This window comes from Pteronotus mesoamericanus, unplaced genomic scaffold (assembly GCF_021234165.1).
Source record: "Pteronotus mesoamericanus isolate MK-2021 breed Mesoamerican mustached bat unplaced genomic scaffold, CSHL_Meso_final contig_101, whole genome shotgun sequence".
Lineage (NCBI taxonomy): Eukaryota > Metazoa > Chordata > Mammalia > Chiroptera > Mormoopidae > Pteronotus > Pteronotus mesoamericanus.
The window spans coordinates 14,269,544-14,296,637 of NW_026555001.1; the positions used below are offsets into that span (position 1 = coordinate 14,269,544).

At 49.9% G+C, this 27,094-nt stretch overlaps 1 protein-coding gene across 1 annotated transcript in view; it reads right to left on the minus strand.

Moving 5' to 3' along the window:
* PLB1 (phospholipase B1) overlaps window positions 1–27,094 on the minus strand; it is a 116,186-nt gene that overhangs the window by 36,555 nt on the left and 52,537 nt on the right. Inside the window, exons 18-35 of the mRNA XM_054565700.1 lie at window positions 26,073–26,131; window positions 24,281–24,354; window positions 22,752–22,795; window positions 20,634–20,742; window positions 17,826–17,880; window positions 17,464–17,544; window positions 14,500–14,565; window positions 14,079–14,179; window positions 11,907–11,988; window positions 9,275–9,379; window positions 9,061–9,156; window positions 8,755–8,826; window positions 7,584–7,622; window positions 7,002–7,062; window positions 6,046–6,104; window positions 5,019–5,092; window positions 1,670–1,713; window positions 1,038–1,146 (exon numbers count right to left, since the gene is read on the minus strand). Coding sequence (XP_054421675.1) covers window positions 1,038–1,146; window positions 1,670–1,713; window positions 5,019–5,092; window positions 6,046–6,104; window positions 7,002–7,062; window positions 7,584–7,622; window positions 8,755–8,826; window positions 9,061–9,156; window positions 9,275–9,379; window positions 11,907–11,988; window positions 14,079–14,179; window positions 14,500–14,565; window positions 17,464–17,544; window positions 17,826–17,880; window positions 20,634–20,742; window positions 22,752–22,795; window positions 24,281–24,354; window positions 26,073–26,131 — 1,330 coding nt within the window. The remainder of the gene's footprint in view (window positions 1–1,037; window positions 1,147–1,669; window positions 1,714–5,018; window positions 5,093–6,045; window positions 6,105–7,001; window positions 7,063–7,583; window positions 7,623–8,754; window positions 8,827–9,060; window positions 9,157–9,274; window positions 9,380–11,906; window positions 11,989–14,078; window positions 14,180–14,499; window positions 14,566–17,463; window positions 17,545–17,825; window positions 17,881–20,633; window positions 20,743–22,751; window positions 22,796–24,280; window positions 24,355–26,072; window positions 26,132–27,094) is intronic.

Here is a 27,094-nt window from a genome sequence, read left to right on the forward strand (position 1 = left end):
AGCGTGCTTCCTCTTTCTACCTTGGCTGCCAGGAAGCTGAGAATTTGATGCTCAAGCACAGTAACTATAAAAATGCTCAGACAGACAGAGTTGCTTCCTCTCTTTCCCCTCAGTGCCTGTGATTTTTCTCTTAAGTATACACTGTGTGTTTTTTAAAAATAAACTTATTTAAATGCTTCTTTTAGAAAGAGATGGAGAATAAATATTCATTGTACACATGCCTGGGTTTCTAATTCATGGGAGGACTAGGTTTTGGGCACCTGAGCTCCCCAGTCGTCCAGGGCCCTGTTACAGGTCTGGGTGGGATGGATCCACAGCACAGCAGTCTCCTGGGACCCGATAGTGGGTCCATCTGTCCCCAGCTATTTCTATTACCCCGCTGAATGACTGGTTCTGAGGGCCATGCCCATCAACCAGAAGTGTGTGGGCCAGAGCAAGAAGATGACAGCGTGACAGAGGCTCAGACAGCTGGGCCAAAACAAGGGGACCCAGCCTGCTGGGACCTCGAGGAGCAGGATGAGGGGCCTCCATGGGGGATTGTCCTGGGAGGCTGAGCACCTCTGCTTCACTGCTTCTGGCTTCTCAACTGAGCTTCCCGTTAGCTCGACAGCAGGCTGGTGACAGGACATGACTGGCTGCCCCAGTGGCCTCTACGGAAGGAGGTTCTGGCTTGCCCGTCCTTTTGTTTGGCACGTTCTGATCTTTTGGGGGGAATTGCCACTTGTAAGGCTTTGGAGAGAGGGAATCTCTCTAGTGCCATCATGCCATGCTAAGTGTTAAAAACTGGATAAGGCTGGTCAGTTAGTCGAATGATTAGAACATGCTGCACATGAAAGTAAAGTCCAGCCTTTAGGGTCATGACTCTGTCCAAGTCCCAGTTTCTCTGGCTTAGTGACAAGGGTGGCCAGGAAAGGAGTGGCTGAGAGCCTCTCAAATCATTGCTGCAAATGGATGAATGTGCCCTTTGCACACAGAGAGCAGTATTGCAACCTTAAAGGGGCGTGCCTCCCACAGGCCCCCCTCCCCACATGCCGTACTCAGCCTTTGCTCCAGGAACGGCCTGGTTGAGGAACGCATTTGTGCCGTTGGCGCTGCCCGTGCCCAGTGCGTAGCCTGTGAGATATCTGTTAAACTTCCGAAGGATATCTGGAAGAGGAGGGGGTGAACAGGAAACAGAAAGCTTATGACAAAAGGCCAGGGGGCTTTTCTGGCCTGGGGTCCCCACAGTGGGCTGTGTTACTGTCCTCAGGTGGCCGGGGGAGAAGCAGTGGACTGTGTGCCAAGCAGGGGCTGGGGCCTCGCGGAGTCAAAATGACTGGATGACAGGATGGGCCAAGGCAGCAGGGGTCCCAGCTTGCTCCCCCCCAACCAGAGAATTGTGCAGAGAATCCTCACTATCTCATTTGATTATCTCTGCATGCTCTGGGCCAGTGGGAGAGACCTGAGGTTCAGGATGTTCGGTGACCTGCCCTAGGTCACCTGGCAAGCACGTAGAAGGGCCAGAGTTTGACCCCAGGTCTCTGGGCTCCAAATACAAGGTTTATTCTACCCCCCTAAACCACCTATTCATGGGCCTCTCCTTCCATTTCAATGGTGGTCGGAAGGAAGATGCTGCTTCCTCCTTCCTTAGCAGAGGCACTCAAGCCTCGAGCCCCTGGCAGTTACTTACTTGGTAAGGTGGTTACAGTCTCCAGGGAGCCATCTCCTCCTGAGCTGTAGGGAGTAAGCCAGCGAGATTGAATCAGTACATAGGTTTTTAGCTCCTGTAAGAGATGCCAGACCCATCTCCTTGTGTTTGGGGGATTCTGAGAAAATCTGAATTCTCCAGTGGGTTGGTTCCCCCTAAATCCAGGATTTCAAGGCAAAAGAGAGCTGTTTCTTTTCTCCACCAAATCAGGAAGGAGAGTGCTTAGCCAGAATATTCTACATGCCCAGCCAAGAATTCAACACTCTACATTGATCTAGACCAATAGGCCATGGAAATCTCTCTCTCAGACCATTTTAGAGTGTACCATTCTAGGAGAAAAAAAGAGAATTATTCAAATAAATATGGAACAACAAGTTAAGCCCTCGTTTTGATCAGAGCTATGTGAAACATGAAAGAAAACAGATCCATATGAAACAGCTCAGACCTGCCAATTAATGTAATTTGTGGTAATTACACCATGAGCTCAATGGCTGGGCTTTGTTCCTCTGTCGTCACTGTGGAGCAGAGTAACACAGAGGAGATGTTTCATAACATTTGTTCAAGGAGTGTCAGTAATGCAAGGATTGAACTCCTAATTAACAAGACAAAGAAATGCGATTTTTTTTTTTTGGTAAGTAAATTTTATTTTGGTCTTTTGAATGGTGCCAAACAAGACAGTTTATTTCAACTGAGGAAAAGGCAATGCTCTGAAGACTGTTAAGCTATATGATTCTCACAGGCCCAGGGCCCTCGGAAGTCAGCCACACCTCCTCCCGCCCGCCCTGCTCACAGCTACCCACCGCTGGGCCAGCTCCATGAGGTCCGCTCCCTCCACTTCCTCCGCTTTGTATTTTTTTGGAGCAAGAGGCTCAAATCACATTTTTAATTCATTTAGAATCATTCATTGCTGAGCACTTCCAATCTAGAAGCTTTAATGACTTCAGAAAATTGCTTTTCTCAGATTACTCTACTACAGCCATTTTTCAACCTTTTTCACCTCATGGCACACATAAACTAATTACTAATATTCTGTGGCACACCAAAAAAATACATTACATTTTTTGATGATTGGACAAAAAATAAGGTTTAATATTGATTCATTTACACCGAATGGCTATTATTGCGTTGGCTGTTGTCATTTTTTAATCTGACAATCCGAAGGAAAAGAGGTCAGTGTCCCTGACTGCACAGACAGGCGTTGCATGTTTTAAACATTCCTGTAGCACACCGGTTGAAAGTCGCTGCTCTGGTATGTGGACAGTTTCCAGGGGATGCTAATAGGTATATGGACAAAGAAAGTGTTCTGAGATTAAAAGAAACACTAGATTAAACAGATACAATTTAAAAAAAATTCATTGTAGGTATTCTCAGAACCTTTAGTATGCTCACATGCACGTGAATTCCCCAGGGGAAGGATATAGTAAGTAATGTTTCCAAAAAAAAAAAAATACAAATAATTTTGCCCTCTTTAGGAACATGGCTGGGGCCAGTGTTCCATGGAACAAAATTTGGGAAATACTGGTCTATATATTCTACCCTGTGTCAAGCTGTCTCTCAGACTCTGACCCAGAGCTTCCATTTTTAACCTGGGGCAGGTATTTGAAACATTTAGAACAAAGGGTTTAAAGGGACAGCAGCATTAAATATATGAGGCTGAGTATATGAGCCAACGAGTACATAAGACTGAAGCATTAGGCCTCATTGGACCTCACTTGTAGGAAGAGACAGAGCACTGGCTGAATGTTTCCATTGCTGCAGAGAGAGACGTTTAGCAAATTGCCCATTTGCATCTGACTCTCAGAGCCTGTCCGCCCGCTGGAGCTGTGTGTGTAAAGTCGGGATCACCTCCCTTCCCCAGACCACACCACCAGGACCAGCTTCTCCATCGTCGGTTGGCTGGTTGTCTATTTTCTATTTCTCCGAGCTGTGCTGTGAGGCCACTGCCTTGGTTAGCTGGAACTGAACCCAGCCGCCACAACCTCATCCTTGGTCCGCTGTAGGAATGAGCTCTGCTTTCTCTCTGTCTCTCTGTCTCTCTGTCTCTCTCTCTGTCTGTCTCTCTGCCTCTCTCTGTCTCTCTGTCTGTCTGTCTGTCTGTCTGTCTCTCTCTCTCTGGCTTCTCTCTTGTAGCCTCAGTAGCATTTGGGGAAGAGTGGTCAGGAGGGCAGGCTCTGTTTTGCTCTGAGGCAGCCTGTTCAAGACCACCTACCTGGCCGAGGTATGTGGAAACCTAGGGACAGCAGGGGCTTAGAGGCCCGTACCCCAGCTCTCAGGGGGGGATGTGCCCACCTGCCCATGCCCTGGATCCTCTCTGTGGACACCTCTGGAGGGAGGATACCTCTCTCACCCAGGAAAACCTTTCTCTCTGAAACCGTCCTCAGAGTTTACCAGAAAACTGTCACAATTCTAGTCGTCCCCAGCGTTCCCTCTCACTTTCTCGGAAGAAACATTTCATTTGAATTCACGCTGAAGAAAAGGGAGGAGGTTTCTCATTAGCACTCTGCCCTCTAGTGGCTGGTTTTGTTCTAGGCGTTTTAATGCTGAGCTAATTGCCAGTCACTGTGAGGCGTATGTAAATACGAGCTTTATTAGGAAAGAAACTTAAGAATTCAACCGCTCACCTGACACCTTGTATCTGGAATGTTCTTTCTCACCCTTTCCACGACCTAATTGCTGTTCTGTCAAGACATCACGGGGCTACCACCTTCGCTGGGAAGCCAGGCTTGGCCATTCCCCCTTCTACGTCCCTGTGGCACTCAGGCATTTTTTACTTCTACCCAGCACTTGCCCAATGAACAGAAGCATTTGCCTGTGCTTCCCATACCTTCCCCTCATTCAATGTCTGCTGGTTGTGAGTTTGTCTTGGTTATTTCCTCCTGACATGTGTTGCATTGTGGAGTTTTCTGTACCGAGGTGTACATACATATAAAGGCAGAGGTGTGACTACAGACTGACACGAACGGATACATATAGACAGGAAACAGAGACGTATACATGCAAACGGGCAGGTGAAGACTCAGGGATTTGGTGCTTTTCGGGTGCATTTCATGTTGGATTTGCTGACTCAGGAGTCTAAGAACCCTGGTTTGTCTTCTCTGTACAATTTAAAAAAAAGAAAAAGAAAAAGAAGAAAAAAAGGTCATCAATAGTAAAAGACCCTCTCCACTCACCACACTGTCACATTTTGCAGACGTAACATAGGTTTTTCTTTTGAAAGCCCCTTCCAGACTGGATCCTTGCTCTCTGTTATTTATGGATTTACAGGAGACAAACCCCCACCCAAGCTCTGGGGGTGAACATGGGATGGGAAGGGGTGAAGTATTATCATTACCTGTATGACAGCCCCCGATATTGAGTGGTGACATCAGGAAGGTCGCCTGGTTTGGAGCCAATTCCACTGCCAGCCTTTGAAAACATACCAAAATCCACAGGAAGATCAGCAAGTCAGAGAAAACGGAGGCTGCCGAGGTGCAGGGCGCCTGCAGGTGGCTCCCAGCGCACCGTGCGCCCGAGCAGAACACTGGGCCGGGAGTCAGGGGACCTGGGCTCGCCTCCTGCAGATCGCAGCTGGCTCCTGACTGCACTGAGGACAAGGCCTTGCTTACCTCACAGGGCTCTCTGGATGACCAAAGAGGATCAGAGTTGTCAAATGGTTTGAAAGACTCTAAAGAGCTTTACTAATGGGAGACACTGTTATATTATTACTATCAGCCTCATGAGCCTCAGTTCTTCACAAGCAATGAAGAAAGAGCTCATAGATTTGAGTGGACTGCCTTGGGCAGATTTCTCTCAAACCTTACGTTCCTCTTCTTTCCCGCTGGGACAGCCCGCAAGGCTCCCGCAAGGCTCCCGCAAGGCTTTAGAAGTGCTGCCAGAAAGCTGTCCTCTGGGGCGGTGAAGAGCCCTGCTCCTCAGAACTGAGGAGCCCAGCTTTAGCTACAGCTCCGGAGCCTTTGCTACTTCCCATGCAAAGAGGAAACAGATGTGGGGCGGGGGGTGGGGAGGTGGTCTGAGCTGCTTGGAAAACATCATCCACAGGGAAAAGAGCACCCACACAGATAGGTGTAGAAGATTTTTTGAGTCAATATGATGGGTTTTTGCAATTGTTAAATAAGTGTTGTTAAGAGTTCAAAACCTCCACTATAATTCAGTTCACGCCTGAGAAAGACTTCCCTTTGCACAGCTGACTGAGAAAGTAGCGGCAAAACGAACCACTGCCATGTTCATGGACGGGCAAGGCCAGGAGGTGGGGGCGGAGCATAATGCAGGGGCCAGGAGTGCGGGCCCTGGAACGGGAGGACTCGGGGCTGGGACTGACACAGCCGCCCGCACCCCACCTGGGGCCCCGGTGTCCTTACGGTCAGAGAATCCCCCAGAGCAGCCACAACTTGGATATCCGCAGGTCTCAGGGCGTGCACTGGAGAGACAAGGGGACACGCGTGAGTGTGCGGGGAGGAAGCTGCAGTCAGAGTCTAGTGCTCCTTTAAACAAGATCAGAACACCATTCGCCTGTGTGTTTGGGCCACGTGGGACTGAGCGTCTGTGGTGCTCTGGAGGCAGAGGTTACATTGACAAATTTTCCCTATAAGAGACACAATAAAGGAATCCTGGACCTATGGGGAGAGAAGGGTGCTGAGAGAGAGGGAAAAGGAAAGGGGATGGATAAATGGCGGGGGGCGGGGGGGAAGGGACGGCATGGCGGGATCCCACCACTGCAGTGCCGGCAGTCGTGTGGCATGCCGGCTGTGACCTGAATGAAGAACCAGATGGCACTGGACCATCTGAGATGAGGTTCAGGGCCTGACGCACAGCCCATTTAGGGCTGGGTTCTGGACTTCCATCAAGACTCTGAGACATAATCATACCAGGCCTTTCTGGGCCCTCAAGTGTCTCCAAGACTCCAGGAAGTTTCCAGCCCTGCAGGTGCAGGCAGGGGTTGCAGAGCCAGGAGCCCCAAGACAGCCCGAAGAGCTGGCTCCCCCTTGGGACTCCCTTGGCACCCGATGCCCACCTCTGGGCCTCATGACCACAGGGCTAGGTCCCTGGAAGGGGAGCTCATGTGGCTCCGCCACTGTGCTCCCTTTAAGGGACAAAAAGTTCCTGGCCTGGCCACCTTGATGCCTGCCAGATAAGACATCTCTACAGGGCAGAGGGGACAAATCGGGGACTTGTCCCAGGTGGCCTCCCAGTCAGGAAGCAAACAATGGCCATAACTGCACCTTTGAGTTACATGTGAAAATTTTGTCAGAACATTCAAGGGCTTCTGAGGCCTTGTGCAGAGATCCTGCATCCCGATGGGTCCCACAGAGCTCACCTGAGGTGGGCAGCGAGGCAGAAGGGGCTCTGTCCCTGCACAGCAGGTGGCTCCCGTGACCCTAAGGGCGTAGAATGAATCTCAGGGGTGAAAGGGATCAGAGACTGGCTGAGTGTCAGACACGTAGAGACCTTAACAAACACAGGCTCCTGCATACACTGCACTCCACCCCCCACACTGGGAGAAGAGCCTAGAAGGGCATTTGAAGAAGGTCCCCTAGGCAATGCTGAACTTAGTCACCTGAGATCTGCTAATGTAGTTCAGACTCTTCCACCTTCTAATGAATCAAGGCATTAACAAAACCACCCACCCCACCCCATCCCTGCTTCCATAATGGCTTTATGGGGAGGGTAGGATCTTCACCTATGTCTTTACTGAAGCTGAGACTTGATTGGCTGGGCCCATTCTGGGCTGTTATTGGTGGAGCTTACTCTGCCCTCCACCCTGTCTGAAGTGTAGGTGGATGGACTTTATGAAAGAGTGTGAACCCCTTTGTTCTCACCCGCCCTGTTGGGCCAGTCCCTGCTCAGGGGCTGCCCACTGCATAGGCTGTCGAGAGGAAAGAAAGCAACAGGTAGATACCTGCACGCTGTTCTTGTAGGTGCTCAGGAACGGCCAGTTCTGTGAGAAGAGGGGGGTTAGAAGCCACAATGAATTGAGTTCGCCTCCTGAGTTGCTTTCTGTTCATCCACCCACAAGAGGTGCTGACCTCAGCACAAACACTGTAAACATCTTCGGCCTCCCTGCTCCACGTCGCAAGCCCGTCCCCACCAGGCTGACCCTGGGGGCTCTTTCCCAGGATGCACTGGGGCCTGCTCTGCAACACGGACCCAACCGGAACCCACAGGAGCAGTGAGAATAAACCCTGCAGTGGCTCCCAGGAATGGCCATGTCTGCTCTTCACCTCCTATGCAGTTGGCTGGGTGGCTGTGTCCCCTTTTTCTCAACCCTGCCCCCTGCCAACAGAGCACCACTTTCTGCTAAGACAAGCCCCTGTCCCTACTCCCCCTTGCCACCCCATGCCACTCCTACCCTACAGCAGCCTGGGCTCCTTCCTGCCCAGGCAAGAAAAGACAGGCTCTCTGAGGTCCTGCCTCAGGCAAGCCCAGCTCAGTGGGACCCCACTGGGAATACAAGGAGCGCACAGAGGGGAGGGGGCAGCCGCAGAGGTCCAAGAATCTTTCAACCACACGTGGGTGAATGGGGGGTGGAGGGGTGTTTGATCGGCTTTGCCTTCCTGGTTAATGTCTGCTTTCCTAGCTCCAGCTTCCAAATGACCACCCCTGCTTCCATCCCTGTCCTCGCAGATATTATTCTGGGTCTCTGTTCCTCACTCTTCCCATTGTGCCATGCAGACAGCCACATGGAGTGTCCTTCTGTCCCTTCCTGCCCCCGATGCTGTCCCCACTCTCTAGCCTTCCAAATGAGGGCTGGATGGTAGTACCACGTTCCTCTTTCCAACTGGAAAGAGCTGCCCGTAGCCTAGACTAGTGCTAGGGCTTGCTGTGACAGGAAGAGATGGAGGAGTGCCCGAGGGCCTCCTGGCCACCAGGGACTATCATCCATCACAGTCCAACCAGACTGGACATTGTGGATGGTTAACTGGAGTCTGGAATGAGCGAGCCGGTGAACACAGCTGGGCATGAGGGAGAGACCCTGGTATGCAATGAACTGAGAAGCCTTAATGAGACTTCAAAAGGCTGGAAAAGATGCTTTACATGGAGCCATTGCAAGGATGTGTTTTCCACTCTACCTCGTTCGGACACGTGATATTGATCTTGCTTTGAAAATCACGCTGTGTTGTCTTCTGGCCGACAGGTTCCAGCTAAACCAAGAAGCAGGAAGATGGGGAGTGAGAAAGAGGAGGCAAGAGTGGAAAGGCCAGGCTGTGGGTCAGGGCTGGAGAAGGGAGGGAGGGGCAAAGGAAATGAGATTTATTATCATTGCTGTGCCGGGACTCACACAGCCTGAGTGATGGGCCCCTGAGGTCCAGCCAAGGCTTTCTGCAGTCTTTTTCTTATCAGAGGAAGGCAAATGTTTCCCACCTTGATCGTCTTACCATATTGTTCCAGAGACCACTGGCTGCCTGGGCATGACTTTTTCTGCTGAAGTGGAAACAGTCAGGAGCAAAGAAAGAGCTGTCAGGCAACCCCTCCTGGTCACAGGACAGACAAGAGGGGCCGTGTTAGGAGATGTCAGGTAATGAGATGACACTCAGAGACCGGTGGGCACTACCTGCACCCCCCTTTATCTATGATGCTTGCTTTACTGACCGAGGTCTTCGGCATGTCCACTTTTTCAAAGAACGGCTGCACAACCACCGTAAAATCCTCCCTCGTGTCGTATCGCCCGCTCTCAACCAGCCGGTGGGTCCCCTCCTGCAGGGGGCGAATGGGACGAGGGTCAGGCTCTCCACACCTGCTTGACCTTTATGCCATCTCTCTCTCTCTGCCATAGAATTAGACAGAGTCTGACCTCGGAGTGACACCAATCTGCAGCAAAATCTCAACTGATTAGGAGCCAGCTACTGACTTTTTAAAGCAGTGTTTATCGCAACCTCTGTCCCCAACTTCTGCTGCCATTGCATGCATTTGACTGAGACTGTGAAAAAAGGAATGTAAGGAAAACCCAAAGCTCATCTTTAAAGGGGCTTGATCCCCTTTAAAGCTCCTGATAAAAAATTTGGGGGAGGGGGCAAGTATTTGATTAAATGACGTGTTTGGATTATTCTTACATTTTCTTTTTTCTGTACTACATATATTCAGAAAATCCAAGGTGAATCACTGACGACACTTAAGGCCCATCATAGCGTTTGCATATGGCCTGCGTGTGTGCGCGCACGGGGGCTCCCGTGCCTGCTCACTCTGGAGACTCTCGGATCTGACAGGGAGCCTAATGAAGCTGTCACGCTCACAGCTTCCACTTGGGCTCAGTTCCAGGAGGACCAATGAACCCAGTTCTGGCCCCCACTTGTGCCAGACCGCCATCTCACCGCTCGCCAGGTTCACACCATCGGGGGCCAAAGCCCTGGCTGGAGAGGGAAGCCAGGCGCGCAGATCTGAGAACATTAGTGTGGCCACTTGAAAAGGTACCATACACTTTTCTTTGCCCAGAGTCAGCCAGAAAGGGGGCCCCTATACTGGAGACACCTCAGTTTTGACCTCACAGGGGAGTCTCCTCATTACCTTCCTGGTTAATAGCAGAGCCGTTAATAAGGCAGAAGGTGCAATGCTACTAACTGTGTGACAAGATGCTTTCCCGCTCTGGAGCTCTATTTGGCAAGACCTGGGCCATCCCTTAAATCCTTTCCAATGCTACTGGTTACTCCACGGACCAACCACAACGGCTCCTAGCGGTACCATCTGTCTCTTGAGAAATGAAAGAAATAGTGTCTAGAATGCCTGGCACAGGATGGTACTAAGAGCAATGATCATCTCCAGGGAGGATGATGGGAACTGTAGCTTTGGCAGGAAGTGGGGAGTGAGGATTCGGAGAGAGGGCACGGTGGCCTCAGGTGGCTGAGCTGTGAGCTTCTCCAGGATGCTAAGTCAGGGTCTCAGTGGCACCCAGATCAGGCCTGGGAACAGCTGGCCAATCTAGAAAGGTGAGTGAAGTCAATTTTGGTGAATAGTTTTTCCTTTTGTCTACCCAGCATCTGAACCTACTTCCTGTTTGGAAAAACTTCACTGTATGAAGAGCAGCCTGACTCTCCCTGTAGCAGGTGAGAAAGACAAATGCTGGCTTTCTTAATGCCCCTCACAACGAGGGTGTGGGCACGTGCCGAGGGTCTCCAGTGAATGTTCCTGCTTGGGGCTGGACACTAGCAGTAGGAAGATGCAGGGACAGAACAAACTCCATTCTGCTGAGGGTGGCAGCTGCGTCGTAGACTAGGTCTTTGGTCTAATTCTGATTCTTATGGCTTGATTCCTAAAATTTCATGATTCTAGTGGCTTGGCCTCTGACCCTAGCTTTCTAGCTCTTCCAGATATTGTGCTTAAATAATAAACCTGCTTAAATAAACCAGAATTGCATATGCTTTTGTTGCTTGCACTGAAGCAGCCCACCTGGAACGGGTTAGCTCTCATGGCCCCAGCTGCCTTCCCTGTCCTGGCGCGGGCCATGGGGGCACAGGCGCCTGCGCACAGAGAAGGCCATGCAGCTGGGGAGGCACCCAGAGTGCTGGGCAGTGGGGTCAGAGCATGAAAAAGAGAGGTTCATTCTCCCGAGCCCTAATACCCCCGGCAGGTATGGCTGCCCCCGGAAGAGTCTGCTGAGAACGGGTTCTGCCCTAAGGAGTCCTTGGACCTGAAGGGTGAATACACCCTGGAAGTTGTTTGCAATCCATTCTAGAAGGGCCAGAAGGCTACTACTGTCCTCTTGGCTGACTGGACAATTATTTAGGGGGAAACTCAAGAGAGAGTCAAGGGAGTCAGCTGCTCTGGTCAAAGCTTTGGTGGAGAAAGGCCTGACAGGCACAACCCACGGGAGGGTTGGAGAACACCCGCTGACTTCCTCCTCCCGCTGCCCAGTAACACCTCTTCCCCTGGGGGGAGGACAGAGGGGATGCATGTCACCTCATGGAACCATGCGGACTCTCTTGGGTGGAAAGGCTTCCCAGCAGGAGTCGGGCTCATATGCATTCCCAGTGGAGAACTAAGAATCTTGTTTCTGTGTAAGGTCAGGAGCTGAGTCTTGGTAAAGCGTGTTCAGCGACCTGGCTTTATAGCTTGATTCGAAAAAAAGGAACCACAGTCCCTGCCGCCTTAAGGGGTGTCATCAAATCTGCAAACTGGTCAGAGGCGATCTCCCATCCAGTGGGGGTCAAAAAATGTAGGCATGTGCTCATTTTCCAACCAGAGCAACCAAGTCACACAGCGGTTTCTGTGCAGCCTGTTCCTGCCTTACCTGATACTTCTTATTCAGTTCAACGAGGGCGGCAAGTTCCGTTGAGTTATCAGGCAGCGTCAGGACACAGGGACACAAGTTCCTGCAGACCAAACAGAAGAGATGCCCCACCCCACCCAAATCACTGTCTGATTGCGTGATGCACAAATGGTGGCATGAGATTCAGATTCTATTTCACTTGGAGGTGTCAGGAGTCTGTGCTAACGGGGGCCCTGGCTGGCTAACCTGTCAGTGGTACCAGATGAAGCCGAAGAAAATTTCCCAGACCTGCATTGGCTCATGAAAATGAAATAGTTACTTCTCTCACATCTGCAGTTGGCGCCTTTTTGGAGCTGAGCTACCCTGGGTCTGTCTGAAGAACTGAAAGGTGGAGGTCAGGCACGCCTCCTTTTAAATGACAGTAGTGACAATGATGATAATAAGAATGGCTAACATATAGTGAATGCTTACTGTGCCAAGAGTTTTATGGGTATCAACCTGTTTGATCCTCTTTTGCCATTCTAGAAGTTGTATTATCATTACCCCCATTTTATAGTTGAGAAAGCTGAGGCTCGGTGTGGTCATTATCTCAAGGTCACATGGAAGTTAAGTGTAGAAGCCAGAACTTGAACTCAAGTCTGCCTGGGATGAACCTGAGCTCTCAATCCCTGGTTAAACCACTTCTGTCCAGTCTGTCGTTCTGATCTGGACGGCCGTCTTGCAAATCCAGGCTTTTGGTCCGGGGTGATAAAGGGTAATAGTGGGGATGGCTCGGGGTAGACTCAGCCCCACCAAGGAAAGAACCCCCACCGAGACGAAGGACAGAGAGGCAGGGAGGGCAGCGCACAGGAGAGGTGGTGGGACCAGGTGACCTTGAGCCTGCCTAACCATGGTCAGTGGCTTGGCCGTTGCAGGTCTGAGAAGCAGCGTGGTAAGTGCCTGCTCTAAGCCTTTAGCTATCATTGTCTAACAACCCTACCGTGATGGGTAGCAAGAGACTTTTGGGTGAGCTGCTCTGAAATGGAATGAAAACACTGAACCCCGCGTGGCCCAGAGATTGGAGAAAGTGGGAGCCGGGGGATGAGTCAGCAGCTGAAAATAGGATGCCTGACACCAGCTGCTCTAACAGGCATGTGTCATCCAGCAGCCTTCCTCCTGCTCTCAGCACCCGCGGGCCTCCCGAGGGGACCCGCGCAGTCGGGGCCCCCAGGTGAGGTTTCGCATGGATTTTCAGGGGAGCAGCCAAGATACCCCTTTGTTTCAAAGAGCAAATCTGGCCCTTGTGAATTATTCATTCAGCCCTTCAGCCAACAGCCGCTGAGCCCCTGTGCTGTGCTAGCAGTGACTCAGACACAGAGTTCGGGGCTGTGGGGGAGAAGCACATGAATAATTACCATGTGATATGCTTGGGGATATGGTGTGTGTGTGGGGAGGGTGGTACAGAGCTGGGGGGGGGCGCGGGGGAGGGGAGGATGGGCACAGCAACCATGACCTCAGCTAATGGTCCAGAAGAGGTCTGCAGGAAGCAATGCTGTGTGAATGTTCATGCTCAGGTTAGAAAGACATCTTAATCCTGACGGTCATGAAGATGCGCAGTACTAGAGAGGGAGCCACCTGTGTTTGGCTCTGGAGACTGGGGATGAAGAAGGCCTTCCGGGGGCTGTCCCAGGACAAGGCTCTTTGTTCTCTGGGGAAGACTCTGTGCTCTAGACCTTCCTGGTTCTGATATGACCACCTTCTCTTCTACCAAGCAACTAGAGCCCTACATTTGTGAATGCCCAGCCTGGAGCATCATGTCAAAGAGAGTCTCCCTCTGTTCTGGACGTGAGTCCCTAGGCGTGGGGGGAAGCACTGAACACACTTAAACGTAGGCCCTAGCAGCGGTGAGGCAGCCTGGCCCAACCAGGCTCCCTGCCCCGCTGTCCCTCATGCTGGTCTCTTCCCTCCCTGAGGCACTGAAGGGTGTCCTGAGCTACCATGACAATAGAAGCCCGTGTGGGTTGTAGATGCACACTCTAAGGGGAGCGAGGGTCTCTGATGGGGTCATGAAAGTCTCCTCCATTCAACCTTGTCAGGTGACAAAACAGGGCAGTCTCTACCCTCCTCCCGCTTCTGCCCTTGGGTTTTCTAACTCCTCAAAGCCAACTTTCTGATAAGGGCCCTATGGCCCCTTTGGGAAGGGGAAAAGCTTGCCTGAGGATCAGCCTTGGGCAGTTGACTTTCTTCTCATTGTACAGTTCCCTCAGGGCGATGATCTCCAACACCTTCACCAGGTTTACAAACGCCCGGGGAACCTGAGCAAAGGCAAGGCCAGTCACCGACAGGACGGGGCAGTTGCTCCTGCTGGGTGTCGGGCCTGGGGCCTTCCGTCTGGCCCCATCCACTTCCCACATCCCTGCCCCTCCCACCTCCGCTGCCCCTCCCGTCCCCATGAGCACCAGTGCGTTCAGGCCACTGGGACCAGGACTGACGGTGTGGTCATGCTGGTCTCCAGGTAAAGGGGACCTGGCAAGGAGGTCTCAGCCAGAAGCCAGAGCCCCCTCCAGGCTGGGTCTGAGGCCCGAGGAAAACCGTGGTTGAGCTGCACAGAGGCCACGTGCCCCAGCCTCTGTACCTCAGCATGGAGGATGTCCAGAGCTTTCCGAATGTTGTCCGTGAAGTTCTGGGGAGAATAGCGGGCCTGCAGGAAGAGGAAACATTGATCTCACACCATTTGTCACCCAATCCCTACGCAGACCAGGGCCGCTTCTTCTCTTGCCTCCCCTCCTCCCTGTGTTTCAGCCAGAATGCACAAGCCTGAAACACAGGTTTGCCTTGGGGCCCCCAGCCTCCAAGCCACCTCCACAGGCCTCAGGCTTATCATGGCTGTGACCCCTTTCTTCTGCAGGAGAGACGCCCTTTCGCCTGTGTGGAGCCATGGAAAGCTCCGGGTCCACTTCTGTCAACTAGACATAGGGTCCTAGCTATGTGCATGTCACATTCTGGGGTCCTCTGAAATGGGGTCCTGGAGCAGGGAACCTCTGAGGTCTCCTGCAGCTTGAACGTCCTCTGGGCTGAGCCTTGGTTTCTTCTGCTCAGAGCCTCAGGTGCCCACAGCCCAGGCACATCACTTAAGGAGACAATGGAGGGGAACAGGGCCCCGGGGGACCCCTCTCCCAAGGCTAAACACACTTTAATGGTTACTTCTCTTGATTTTGATACTTGCGGTTCTTCAACTTTTTAAAAAAACAGTGGAACCCTTTCTGAATGAAATCCAACCAAGAGCTCTGCTCTACCAAACAAATCCACGTTGCAGGGATGTGGGGGAGGACCCCCGACCCCACCTTGGGCCCCGGGCTCCCCTGTGGGCCTCTCACATCATAGCTTGAAACCTCCACACCTGGGTGACTTTGAGGCCAGGAAAGGAGGGGTCTCGGGAGCGGGGTCGCTCCTCAGGGCAGCGGCTCCCAGGCCACGGCAAGACTCTCCACGCCCTAAATTTCGCTCAGCTGGTCCCTTTTCTGCCTGACAAATGTTCTAGACTTCAAGTCCAAGTTGGAAAGCCTCCTGCTCTGTGTAAACTTCTGACACAGAAATTCTGCCTTCAGACCTCTGGGTGCACCCACAGACCCACGTCGCGGCGTTCTCTTCATCGTGTTACAGTCAACTGTCTGTGTCACCCCCACCCCCGCCCCCGCCCCCGACGGGGTGAGTGTCGTGAGGACACAGCCTGTGCTTCACGTGTCGGCCTAGCTCCTAGGACAATGCCCGGCATATAATACATGCCCAGCAAATGATACTAGACATTAAAAAAAAAAAATCCTGTTTATCAGAAAACACTGTCACCAAACTAAATGGAAGACAACAAATAGGCAACATATTTGACAAAGGGTTTTTATAAATCAATAATGAAAAGATAAACACCTTAATTGAAAATGGCCCACTGTACTTGAACAACAATAAAAAAAAGAGAAAAAAAAAGAAGAAAATGGCCAATAGGCATAATATAGAAGTTATCAAAAGGAAAGAGTCAAACAAGGGAAATAAAAGTTCATTCCTACCTAGAAAGTAAATAAAGGCAAAATTTGAAAACAGGGTTCAATTTTTTTTCATTTATCAGATTAGCAGTTATTAAATAATATGAATTGCCAGTTGGAATGTGGAGAAATAGGCATAATTATTATAAACATTCCAGGAATAGTTTGGCAATATGTATCTAAAGCATTAAAAATGTGCAGAGTCACCAAAAAATAAGATGGTTGGATAGATATGTGTTAATATAGCACAATATTAACAACTGTAAAATCTAGGTAGTGGGTATACGGGCACTTACTATACAAGTCTTTCAATTTCCCAGTATGTTTGCAAATAAGACATTGGAGAGAGTATACAGATATTTTTGCTTATAAAATGGTTTACTACCTAGAACATATACCAGGAAACAGTTGTGGATGTACATAAAGATGGTTGTTTATCCAGGTGTTACTTTATTATAGGTATAATTAGAAGTAATGTAAGTTAAATACCCAATAATTGGGAACAGCTAAGTAAATGATGGCCAATCTACATTATGGACTGCCATATAGCCATTAAGAATTATTTTTAGAAAAATAAATATTGACACAGGAATATCTGCCCAATGTGTAGCTATTGAAAAAGAGCAGGTTACCAAACAATATTTTTGAGATGATACCATTTTTAGAAAATAATAAAGCATTTTCTCCATATTCACAGAAAATGCTAAAGACATTTACCAAAGTGTTAATAATGGCATTTCTGGCTGTTGTAATTTGGTTACAGAGAATATTTTTTTCTCTGTGTTTTGATGTTTCCTGTGTGTACTACTTGCACAATTTAAAAAAAAGAAACAACTATCTTAAAAAAAAAGTCAGCTGGGTTGAATATAGAAGAGGCATCCCCAGCATAGGCAGCTTTGGGCTTAACACAAAGAAACACCACAGAACAAATTACACCCACTGAGATTACTAGTTAGGGCTACGTTGCCAATTAAAGAGCTGCCCACCAATGGAAATGTTCGACAAGTGAACTCTACGGAAGGCATTTTTGCTCTGGGCGGAGACTGGCCGGGAGGGCTGGCGGGCTGTCTTCCAGCTCACAGAACCTGGGATTCCAGGAAAAGGCGCCATACCCCCAGGGCAGCAGCCTGGCTCCGGGGTCCCCATTGGCCTGGGACGCCTGGGCTCTGACCTCCGCCTCTGCGCCTGAGGGCCAGCTGCGTGAGAAAATTGACCTTCCCATAGAAGTAGCAGCACGAAGGCAGGGATGGCGAGGCAGTCCAATGCCAGAGAAAGGAGCTGACTTATAATCAGCTATGAAGATACGCCAGACTTTCTGAGATCATTGGAATGTGATCATGGATTCTAGAATTATATGCTCAGGCTCCCTTGTTAGAAAACCTAATCAGGATTAATCTCATCATTGGTCCTGCTTGTCCTGTGGAGGCTTTCCCTGGATGCGAATGCCCTCCTGGTCTTGAGGTTAATCCCAGGTTGGATCCATGCTGGACCACAAGCCCCAAGTCCCAACCACGCTGCACTGATCTGGGAACCTGGGGCAGAAATTCTTCCCTGGGACCTACCGGGTCATTGCAGAAATCACAGAGGTCATTGCCTCCGATAAACATGGTTATTATCTTCCAATCTTCCTGAAAATTTATGTTCTGAAATGAATAGAAAACAAACAAGTGAGTGTCTTACCCCAAGGTCAAGTCAAGGAAAATACAAAATGCTGACCACTGGCAGGAATGGGTCCTCACACACCACATGTTTAGAGGACATCATCACTTTTTTTTTTTTTTTTTAGAGGTAAACTCTCTGGACTTCTTTGTGGCCCTGTCCTCCCCCAAGGCTACTCCTTCTGTCTCCATGGAGTTCTCCTGCCTCACCCCTATTCTGGGAGTCCTACCCCAGTGGCTCCAGGTGGCACTGCCCCCAGACTTACCATCGTGTTGTTCTTCATCAGATCTACCAGCCTCCTGGCCTGAACAGGTAGATCCCTGTGGGCAGACACAGGAAGAAGCCACATGAGGAGCAGGGACTGTGAAGCCAGGCTGGGAGGGGGCTTAGCAGAGAGAACAGGAATAAAATACGTGGCAGGAAAGTGGGACTGAAGGCCAGACTCCTGTCACAGAGCTGGAGCAGGGGTGGGGAGTCACCCCTGTGCGGTGGGACGAGCAGAACCCTCCATACGCCAGGAGGCAACTGCCAGGGGAATTGTGTCCTGATTGGCGTCTTTGATCACCTGCTTTCCATTCTCTCCCATGCCAGGCTCAGTCAGGGCAAACAGAAGGCTCCATGGGAGTGTTTCATGTCACGCATGGCTCACGCCATCACTTCGGCCGCAAGGGGCCCTCACCCTCCAGGGGACATAGTTGAGCCAGACATACTTGAGTTTCACATTCAGTTACCTCTTGCTCACTGTGGGAATGTGATTTAAGTTCCCAGTCCAAAAAGACTACAAACATGGAGAAAATCCCCAGTCTTAGAGGGTCCTTGGGAGCAGTGCGTGAGATGGGCAAAGCAGCCCTGTGGAGCAAGAGCCCTTACTGAAGTTGCCGGACAGCACGGGTTTGAATCCTGGTTCCACCACTGACCAGCTCCGAGACCTTGGCAAAGTGCTTAACCTTGCCAGCCCTCCGTTTTTCCCTATGTAAGATGGGGGTGGTGAGCACAGCTTCTTCACAGAGTTGTTGGGAAGATTAAATAAGGTGCCCATAAGGAACGTAGAACAACACATGGTCAGGATCCATACTGTAAATAAGCCGTTGGATTATTTGTGCCACCATCACCACCCTTATCATCAAGTCGGCCTCTGGTACAGTGGCCAGCAGGAACCGTTGGCCGCCATCCTCTTCCTCTCAACTGTCAGCCCAACTGGCCTGGTCTTAGTCACAGTAGGCTAGGAATCAGCTAACCTGGCTGGGAATTCTGAGTAAGCCACATCACCTCTTCAAGCCTCGGTTTCCTCATCTGAAAAGCAGAAGTTGTCAGAGCAGCTGCTTTTTCTATGGACCTGAGTTTTGGGTTGACTCATTGACCTCTCTGTATCACTAGTACCATCATTAAGAAAACATGGGTACCTGACCCTCTGCTTTGTCCACCTAACAGTTACTGCGTCGAACACAAGGAATAATGGAACAAAGGTACTTCGTAACTTGTACATTGCTGAATACCATGTATGATAATAACATGAAGCATTATTATCAAGCCTGGGATAAAGCCTGCAGGACACAAAGCCAACAGGCCATGTGGTTGAGTTGATGTGTCTGTTCAGGCCACTTTGCTTCTTTGTGCTTCCGTTTCTGTGATATGGGAATGATAGCTTCTAACCCTGCCCTACAACTCAGGATGTGTTGGACAAATGGATTACTTGCACGAAAGAGCCCCAAGGCCTCTGGGGAAGCAGGGAAGAAATCCAGGGCCATATGAATCACACTCCGTTTTGGTTACTTTTATGACTCAGGTTTCCTTCTGGGATGTCTTCCTGACCTAGTCATGCTTAGAACTGCCTCTCCTTTTACTCCACCAGCTGATGTGTACTTGGAAAAAAGCAAAATTATGCTAATGCTAAAGCAAGGCAAAAATTTAAAGCAGTAAAAGTGGTAGCCTTTCACTCCTCCCTCACCAAAAGGACAGCAAAGGCACAGAATTCATTCTGAACGCTATTAGGTTTTGTAGGGTCTCTGCTTTGGATAATTTGTCCTTTCCTGTCAGGAATACCTAAGAGTTACTTGGGTGTCTCACAGATTCAGGATTGCGTTGAGAACTGAGAGAATGAAATTAGGGAATCTAGGAACAAAAACACAGGAATCCCTAGGAACTACGTGGTAAAGTGAAGTTTGTGATTATTCTGAAAGAAGAAAAGGACTCAGAACCGGGATCTTTCCATTTATTTTCCCTAGATTGGGTGTAGCATTCACTTATTCTCTGTGAAGGTAGGACACCCAATGGAGCGCTCAAGGCTCCAGGACCTTGAAGAGAAATGGAGCCGTAGGACCCAGGGAAGCCAACGCTATTCATTCAGTACTCATGCACCAAGACACAGTAGTTCGCTTGCTCTCTAACAGGCTTCCCAGCCGGGTCTTGCATCTCTGCTGCACCGCTGCTGGGACCGCCATCCTGTCCCAACAGGTGTGCGCAGTTTACAGCTCACCAGGACTTCCACATTCAACATGGCATTGAGCCTCACAACTGCCCTGGGAGGTTTCACTGTGGGCCCATCCCTCATAGGCTAAGCCTAGTGAAGCCAGGTGAGGGGGCGGGAGTGACGGGGGAACCAGGACTCAGACTCAGGGGACCAGTGCTCTCCATGATTCAGGAAGGATGCAAGATCTAGAGCGTGAGAAAGCTGCCCAAAACGCGTGTCTGAGGAAGGGAAGGAGAAGAGGATGGGAAAGATAGAGATTAACAAAACAATAAAAACTGAGTCTCACAGTGAGCCCTCTTACATCATTCTCTTATGTGGACGTCAGATTCATAGACAAGAAAAAGTAATTTGCTCAAAGAATATTCCTGGCATCAGAGTCAACTGTGGCTAGTTCCTGGGGTGGAGTTGGGGACGGGCTAGCAGCTTCCTGTGTCCCACAGCCAGGGACACCCCCCAAAGAGCCCTCCTAGTCCAGTCTTTGACCCTTAGGCCCTTCCCCTGCACCAAACCTCCCGGCGGTCAGTCATAAATCCCAGTCCAGGCCAAGCTCTTAAGCAGGTCCCAGAAGGCCCATGCTGTTCACTCCGGAGCTCCCCTGCTCACCCAGCTACGCTTCCCGCCACAGCCTGGTTCAGGAAGGCTCCAGGACTGTTTTCCTTCCCGGTGCCAACAGAGAAGCCCTTCAGGGAGGGGTTGAATTCCCGGAGGATGTCTGGAAATACAGGGAAGAGACATGTTTAGTATACCCCAAGGCAATGTTCCAATTCCTTTCATAAGTGCCAGTGGGTGTTCAGGAGAGCCCCCACCCACAGCCCTTCCCCAAGCTATTCACTCAGCATGGAAAGACAATGACGGTCACTGATATTGAGTAGTTTTCCAGGTACTCACTGGCCATTTGAGTGTGTGAGTGTGTGAGAGTGTGTGTGTGTGTGTGTGTGTGTGTGTGTGTGTGTGTGTATCTGTATTTTTAGAAATGTCAATTCAAATTCTTTGTCCATTTTTAAAAATTATAGTAAAATACACATAATAAAACTTACCATTTTAACCATTTTTAAGTGTACAGTTTAGTGGCATTAAATACTTTTGTAATGTTGCCTTTGCCCATTTTTAATTGGGTTGTCTTTTTTTTTTTTTTTTTTTGCTGAGTTATAAGAAAAATTCATATTTTCTAGATTCAATTTTCTTACCAAATATATAATTTGCAAATATTTTCTCCCACTCTTTGGGTTCTCTCTCCCTTTCTTGGGGTTGTCTTTTTCCTTTGAAACACAAAAGCATTTACTTTTGCCCAAAATATCTGTTCTTTCTTTTTGTCACTTGTGCTTTTGGTATTATATCTAAGAAGGCTTTCTTGAACCTAGGGTCATAAAGACTTGCTCCTCTATTTCCTTCAAAGAGTTTGTTTTAGATCTTACATTTAGGTCTACATTTCATTTTGAGTTTATATTTGTGTATGGTGTGAGGTAGGGGTCCAATTTCATTCTGTGCATGTAGCTATACGGTTGTCCCAGTACCATTTATTGAAAAAGACAATTCTTTCCCCTTTGGATAGCATTCACATAGGCTAAATGTGTCAGGAGAGCCCACCTGAAGGGTGACATTGTCTCAATCCTTTGTAAGTCACTTTGGTGAAAGATCTTGAGCCTGATGATTTTCAATTATGTTATCCATGATAATGGCATGGGAATCAGAGAGCCCAGTAAGCTGCTGTACAGGCTGGCCAGCTCACAAGCAGCCAGTCACACTTACAAAAGCAACCCAAACCATCTCCTAGCAATAGGGGAGCTTATTAATAGCTCTTGTATGTAGACCTAGAAATAAAGAAGACAGGGAGTACTTGTGCCATGGAACTGTACCTACTTAAATTCAATGGGATTTGCAAACAGCAAAAACAGATAACAAATGTCAAGTCCAATCAGTTCTGCCTGCATGGAGATTAAGCAGTTCCTAGCACCAAATTCTTAGTGATTTGATGCTCAAATAACATCCTAGCCTCTAAAGATATATTACAAAGGGGTAATTACAAGAAGAATAATTGAGAATGGGACCAATGAAATTCCTCTCAGGTATAATTATTAGCTGTAAGATTGTAAGGGGGCAGAAATCAGTATTAACATTTATTGCATGTATCTTTAAGAACAAGCACAGTGATGTGTGTACACTAAGAATAAAAAGATGAATAAGACAAGGTTTTCCGAGAATGTAGTCAAGCTTTAAAAAAAATCATTCTGAGCTGTTACCCTTGTGAGGCAACTTCACCTTTACTGCTGCAACAGCAGCGTTTCCTAAAGCTACACACAGGAATCGAATATCTTTGCACGCAGTGGTGCCTACTGCAGCCCAAGCCTAGACCGATGCCTCTCAGAGAAAGGTGCTCTGCTCAGAATGACAGGCACAGCAGAGGATTTCCTTTCCTTCTTTCTTGAATCATTTCTTAGTAATGACTTGCACTAAGATTTGACCTGAGACCTCTTTCCTCTCTTACTTTCTTCCTTGGACAAATACGATTTCTAAAAAAAAAAAAAAAAAAAAAAAAAAAATCTCCCAGGCTTTTATCGCAGGGCGGCCATACCAGGGAAGCAGCGCCCCCTGCCGAACGTGGGTGTCTCCTACCACCCGGTTCTCTAAGCCCGCGGCCGCCACCAGGGGGCGCCGCAGAAACACGCGGGGAGATCACGATCCCGATCTAAAGCCCGAGAGAGAGAGCGCGCGTGGACTCACTGGTCAGGGTGATGACGGTGCTGAGGTTCCCATCTCCGCCGATGCTGAATGGTGGGAACAAAAAAGGAAATGAAGGTTGAAAATGCCAGCGACGCCAAAACACCTCAGACGCTACCAAGACAGAGCTTTCTGCTTCTGAGAAACACCTCGGGGGCTTAGAGCCTAACTTTTACTTATGATTTCAGGGAAAAACCTTGAAAAACAACCCAGAATACAGCAACTCCCCTCTCCCCACACACCTGAACGTCCAAACAAGAACCCCGTCATGGCTGACTTTGCTGATTTGTAACTTGGAGCGTTGGCCTTGGGGTAGGGGGAATACAGTGGGCCCTCTTTCCCCCAGCTTCGAAAGGGAAAGAGACTTCCTTCCAGGCTGTGTCCAGCCCTGCCCCACTATTGCTGCAGCTGCGCATTGCTGTTATTACCGAAAACACAGTAAAACGGTTGCCCTCATCTCTCTTTTCCTCTCTGGCTTGGGCAAACCCGTTTTCCAAGGGTACCTTCTTGAGGGCAACCGATCTTGCAAGCCACTTCTAAAATTCCAAGAAAATCAAAGTTGGATGGGTTTCTAGGCATGAAAACATGCAACATTCCGGAGTTTATTGAATCCCTTGCTTTTCCATATTCCTTCAGTCTCTGCCAAGTATGCCTGGGAACATTTTCAAGGTCCTCAAAGTATTTGGGATTTAACCCTGTGCGGCATTGCGAGGGAAGATGCCAGGGATTCAACACTCAGCTGGCGCCAGAGACACCAGATTCCAGGCGGAGAAAGCACCAAGCCTGCCCTCTCTTATCTTCAAAGCTCAGAGGTCAAACCCTCTTGCTGCGGCTTGGGGAAGCCTGGATTTGACTGCACGCAGGGCAGGGACGAGCCTGCAGGAAGCCATCATACACAATGGGGGAAGCGACCAGGCTAGGAGTCAACAAGTACCTACTCGACTTCTTGCTCTTTTACCATCTGGCTGTGTGATCTTGGACAGGTTACTTGCCTTCTCTGAGCTTTGCTTCCTCATCTGTAAACTGAAGGCCCCTTAATAATGACACCAGTGACCATTTATCCCTACTTTGTGTCAGGCACTGTGCTGGGGTACTCCGATCCTCAGGACAGTGCTCATGCAGTATTATTATCCCTGCATCAAAGATGAGGAGACAAGCTCAGAGAGGTTAAGTGACTGGCCCAAAGTTGCACAGAGCTGGGCTGCCAGGGTTCAGACACAACTCTGGCTCCAAAGGCCACTGCCTCCTTCCAAGATTACTTCCCAGAGGGAGAAATGGAAGCTAGAGAAGCTTCTCCAGCCCAAATGTTTATGCAGTTTCTCCTCCAAACTCTTGCTGGTCCCAGCCCCTGCTTTGGGAAATGCAGTGGTTTGGGGAAACTGATAAATATCTTCCTCATATTAAGCCTAGAAGTTTCTCATGAAAACTACTAGGTGGCTTATCCCTCTGCATTGTTTTCTGCCATGCCCAGGGGTCCTCTCAGTCCTGCCAGGAAGGAGTCTATTTGGGGGTCTCACCACGCCATCACTCACCTCCAGGACAGGCCTCGGTACTGAGTCAAGACGTCCAAGACATTCCCAGGCCTGGACCCGGCCCCGTTAGCTGCCTGAGAGGGAGCAAGCAGCAAGGCAATGAGCTTCCCTGCCCACCGGCCAGGAGCGCGCTCGTTCCGGCCAGGATCACCTGGGCCTCTCTAGGGTCCCGACAGCACCCTTTTCAGAGATGAGTGAGCCCCTGCTGGGCACCCTGGGCTCACCCCAAGAAAACCCTGTGCAGACCAAGACGCAGTGACACTAGTCTAGAGAAAGTGCTCCGAAAACCAGACCAGTGTCCATTTTCCAAAAGGGCACATTTTTGGACCCCGTTTTCTTCATTTTTAAAAAGCTGGGCTAAAAGACGGCTTATCACAATTCTTTTATATCACTATATCTTACGTATGGGCAATTTAAAAAGTAGTATCAAATGGCACGCCCTGTACCTGCCCCTCAGCTGACGCAAGAGCAGGGCCTTTAAACCACAATCCGGACGTGCTTTGCAGGTGCACAGCCCTCGCCTAAAGCATGTTATTTTTTAGCAGAGCCGTGTCAAAGGGCATGAGAGCCACCCCTAGGGTGGGATCCCTGCCTTGGTGCCCAGTTCTTTGCTACCTGCCAGGTACGTCATACCCAAAGTGCTGCCTCCCCAGGAAACCCTGGTCAGCTGTGCTGATTCTTGCCCACTTCTTACTCCTAGAGCATCTTCAAGGAGCCAGGGACGGGGGCAGGGGAGCACGGAGGCAGGTGATACCGGGCCACAGCTGGCAGGCAGTGGCTGGGGTAAGCAGTGCTAAGAACCAGCCTGACCGTCCTTCCTGGAGGGTTAGGAGCAGCAGGGCCTTTGGGGTGAAGAGTCACTGAGGGGTCAGGGAGGAGACAGCCACAGCACAGGGACGGAATTCTGGACTTAGAGGCAGGACCCATGAGTTCTGGTCCTGGTCCAGCACTTAACAAACTGTGTGGCCGTGGACACTGACTTTTCATCACTTGGCTTCACCTTCTTCATTGGTTAAGTTTAGGGAGTGCCAGACTTCAGGGGATTTTGTTGAGAATATTCAGTGAGATAATAATGTCAATGTGAACAGGCCGAAGACATGAAAGTTATCAGCTGGTCTTGGGGGACACTCAGCTGGAGGCCCTGGATGCGACAGCCAGCAGTGGGGCTGGCCTGCAAGGAGCTGCTGTTGAATGGAAGCTTCCGCCTGGGTCCCTCTGGGACACCCCAGCCAGGCTCTCTAAGGGCCTGATTTGGCTTTTCATGGACAGCTTTTTGTAGGGCTGGGTGTCACCAGGGAGAGGCTGGGATCATTTTCAGGAGCTCTGACTCTTCCAGGGCCCATTTTCTCACACCGCAACCCTCCCCTCCACCCCAGCGGCACTTGCTCCTGTCTCATCGTCTCTTTGCCCCTCCCTTAACTTTCCCACGTGGACACACACAACACCAGGTCTTTGAAGGAGTGCTGCTCCGTGGGTGGGAGGCCTAGTCCGGCTCCGCTGCATGATTCGCGCTGGGCCACTTCCATCACGGTGCTGCCGCTGGGAGCCCCCCACTTCCTGCCCTCTGGTTCGTTTCAGCATTGGGAGAGGAATGGTGAGTTTAGGGTGGGCAAACAAGATGGGCAAGGCATGCTCGCCTCCGGAGTGGGCGGGGGCACGGAGAGGGACCGAAGACCAGGACCCAAGATGACAATGTTTAAGAGCAAGGAGTGAGGATTCCTCACTCCAGGTTCTCGCGTGACTCCAGATCAGCCCCTCCCCTGCCCTTCCTTGTACAGTCAGGGTGACTCACCGTGAGAGAGTCCCCCAGGGCTCCGATCACCTTGATGTCCGCCACCTTCAGCCTGTGAACTGAGAACCCAGCAGGAGTGAATGGAAGAGCAGGGTTCCTATCTCCTCTGAAAACAAATGAAGATCTCCCAGAAAAACGGAGGGAAGGTCTGTCTTATTCAGCTTGGACAACAATATTAAGAGCCCATCCTTGTCCTAAGCTTCGGCAGCAGCAACCGTGGAGCCTGGCTACCAGTCTCCTCCCTGGGGCACCGGGCGCTGGCCTCCAGGCTGGATGATGACCAGCTTTCGAAGAGGAGTCTGCGGCTTTCAATGACCCCAATGCCACGAGGAGAGTAGTCATCCTCAGGGCATGAAACAGCCCACAACCAGTACTTAATCTATTCTAGGGTCTGGTCGTGTTTGGAATAAAGCATAGCATCTACAGAAAAAATGAGCTCAGCTTCTCTACAGTGAAAAGACAAATGCTTTCATACCATGATGTTTAAAAATCAAGGTGAAACTTGTAGAACATAAAATTAATCATTTTAAAGTCAACAACTCCTTGGCATTTAGTGCCATAGTCACAATGATGTGCATCCACCGCCTCTGTTAGTTCCAAAACGTTTTCGTTCCCCTCAAAGCAGACCTGCCCCCCTTCGCAGCCACTCCCCATTTCTCCCCCTCCCCCAGCTCCTGGCAACCACCAACCTGCTTTCTGTCCATGGATTTACCTATTCTGGACACTTCATTCAAATGCCTTCACACAGTATGTGACCTTTTGTGTCTGGCGTCTTCCACTTTCCATAATGCTTTCGAGGTTTGCCCTGGTTATAGCACGTGTCAATACTTCATTTCTTTGGTGGCTGAATAATATTCTATTGTATGGATATACCACTTCGAAGGACATTTGGCTCTTCTGAATAGTTCATGTATTGAATACTAGTATTTATTTGAATGCCTGTTTTCCATTATTTGGGGATACGTCTAGGAGTGGAATTGGTGGGTCCTATGATAATTCTATGCTTAGGTTTTTGAGGAACC